This window comes from Culicoides brevitarsis, chromosome 1, assembly GCF_036172545.1.
Source record: "Culicoides brevitarsis isolate CSIRO-B50_1 chromosome 1, AGI_CSIRO_Cbre_v1, whole genome shotgun sequence".
Taxonomy (NCBI): domain Eukaryota; kingdom Metazoa; phylum Arthropoda; class Insecta; order Diptera; family Ceratopogonidae; genus Culicoides; species Culicoides brevitarsis.
The window spans coordinates 9738477-9740371 of record NC_087085.1 but is presented as its reverse complement, the minus strand read 5'-3'; the positions used below and the strand labels follow the sequence as shown (position 1 = coordinate 9740371).

The 1895-nt window shown below is 28.9% G+C and overlaps 1 protein-coding gene across 1 annotated transcript; it reads left to right on the top strand.

The window, feature by feature from the left end:
* The first annotated feature begins 469 nt into the window (after nucleotides 1–469).
* LOC134837241 (uncharacterized) lies at nucleotides 470–925 on the top strand. The gene has a single exon (XM_063852610.1). It carries the CDS (start codon nucleotides 470–472, stop codon nucleotides 923–925), a length of 456 nt encoding a protein of 151 aa, XP_063708680.1.
* The last annotated feature ends 970 nt before the right edge of the window (nucleotides 926–1895 follow it).

Genomic DNA, 1895 nt, shown 5'->3' with positions numbered 1-1895 from the left:
AAAATTAATAAAGCGATTTTGCAAATTTTTCGATATGTAAAAAATTTTAAAGGTCAATTGGATTAAAAATATAAAAAAAATGTCAAGCGCCATCAAAATATTTAATTAACACTTTTTTGACTGTGGTTCGTTAAAAAAAATATTTTATGTTAATAACGAACGAAAAATAAAACCCGTTTAATACGAAGAGTGTCATAGAAAAATATTGCAAAAAATAAAACAATAAAATTAACATTTTGGTAAAAATTTCGTTAACAAAAATTAGGAAGTCTCACCTCTTAATGAATTAATGCAGATTTGAATACATTTATGGTGTCTAGTCGAAATATTAAACAGAAGCTATTTTTTTATTTGATAATGAATTTTGAAGATTGGGTCAAGTTTTCGTATAAAAGGTTTGACATTTTCGGATCAAGGCATCAGTTTCAATTCGCATCTTTTGCAAAGAAGAACAATCAAACCAATCAACATGAAATTCTTAGTTGTCTTATTCGCAGCAGTTGCATGCGCTTCCGCTGGAGGCGCTGGCTGGCAACAAGGCGGCGGCGGCGGAGGTCAATCCTTCCAAGTTAAAGTTCAAGCTGGCGGACATGGCGGAGGTCATTCTGCTCCTGCTCCTCCTCCTCCTCCCCCACAAATCGTTCGTGTCATCCAAGAAACTGTTCCCGCTCCAGCTCCAGCGCCATCTCACGGCGGAAATGGCGGAGGTCAAGTTTTCCAAGTTAAGGTTCAAGGCGGCGGAAGCGGAGGTCATTCTGCTCCTGCTCCTCCTCCTCCTCCCCCACAAGTTATCAAAGTCATTCAAGAACAAGCTCCTGCTCCAGCGCCATCTCACGGAGGAAACGGAGGCGGTCAAGCTTTCCAAGTTAAAGTAACTGGAGGCGGAGATGCCGGCGGTTGGGCTCCCCCATCTGGAGGATGGTAAAAAGCATGAACAAACGTGAAAGCATTTTGTTAGTAAAAACACGCATTTTTTGCTGTGTTTAAACCAAAAATCATTGTTGCCATTTTTTAAATGAATTAAAAAATTTTCGAAATTAAAAATTTTATAGTTTTTTTTACGTGCTTCACTGAAATAAAAGGTAACTTTTTTGACTTAAACTCGTTAATCCCTGATCCCTCGTATTTTATAATAACGAAAAGCCGTCTAAATTGCCTTTCTCACTCTCAAGTCAAACACAGCTAAAAAAGGAATCCTCTCTAAATTTTTAATTAAAGAACTTTAGTCACATAGGAATTGTGTCAATTTACGAGAGATTTGAGTTGAAATCGACGAAAACAATCGTTACATATCTCTTTGCTACAGAACAACTGATGATGCTAATAATGATGCCATTCACTAATGTATTTCTTCGTAATCGTACAAGTTAAATTTTATATTTTATGAAAAATTTGTGATTCGCAACTTGAGAAAATTTGCGATACCTGAAAATTTTTAAATCGGATTGTCTAATTTTTTTTTTGTCAAAAAATATAAAATATTAATACTAAAATTTTTAATTAAAAAAAAATTAAAAATTTAATTTTTTAAAAATATATAATTATAAAAAAAATAAAATTAAAAAAATTATTAAAAAAATATTTAAAAATAATTTAAATAAAAATTTTAAATGATTTAATAGAATAATATTGAATTAAAAATATTTTAAAAAATTAAAAATAAAATATAAAAAAATATTTTTCAAACAAAATTCTAAAAATCGATATGATTTGATTAAAAATTAATTAATGAAATTATTAATAAATTTAAAAAATAAATAATAATAATTTCGAATAAATTTTAAAGAAAAAAATAATAAATTAAAAATATTTAAATAAAATAAATAATAATTTAAATTGAAATAAAATTAAATAACATTTTATCAAAATTTTTAATAAAAAAAATAAATTAATTA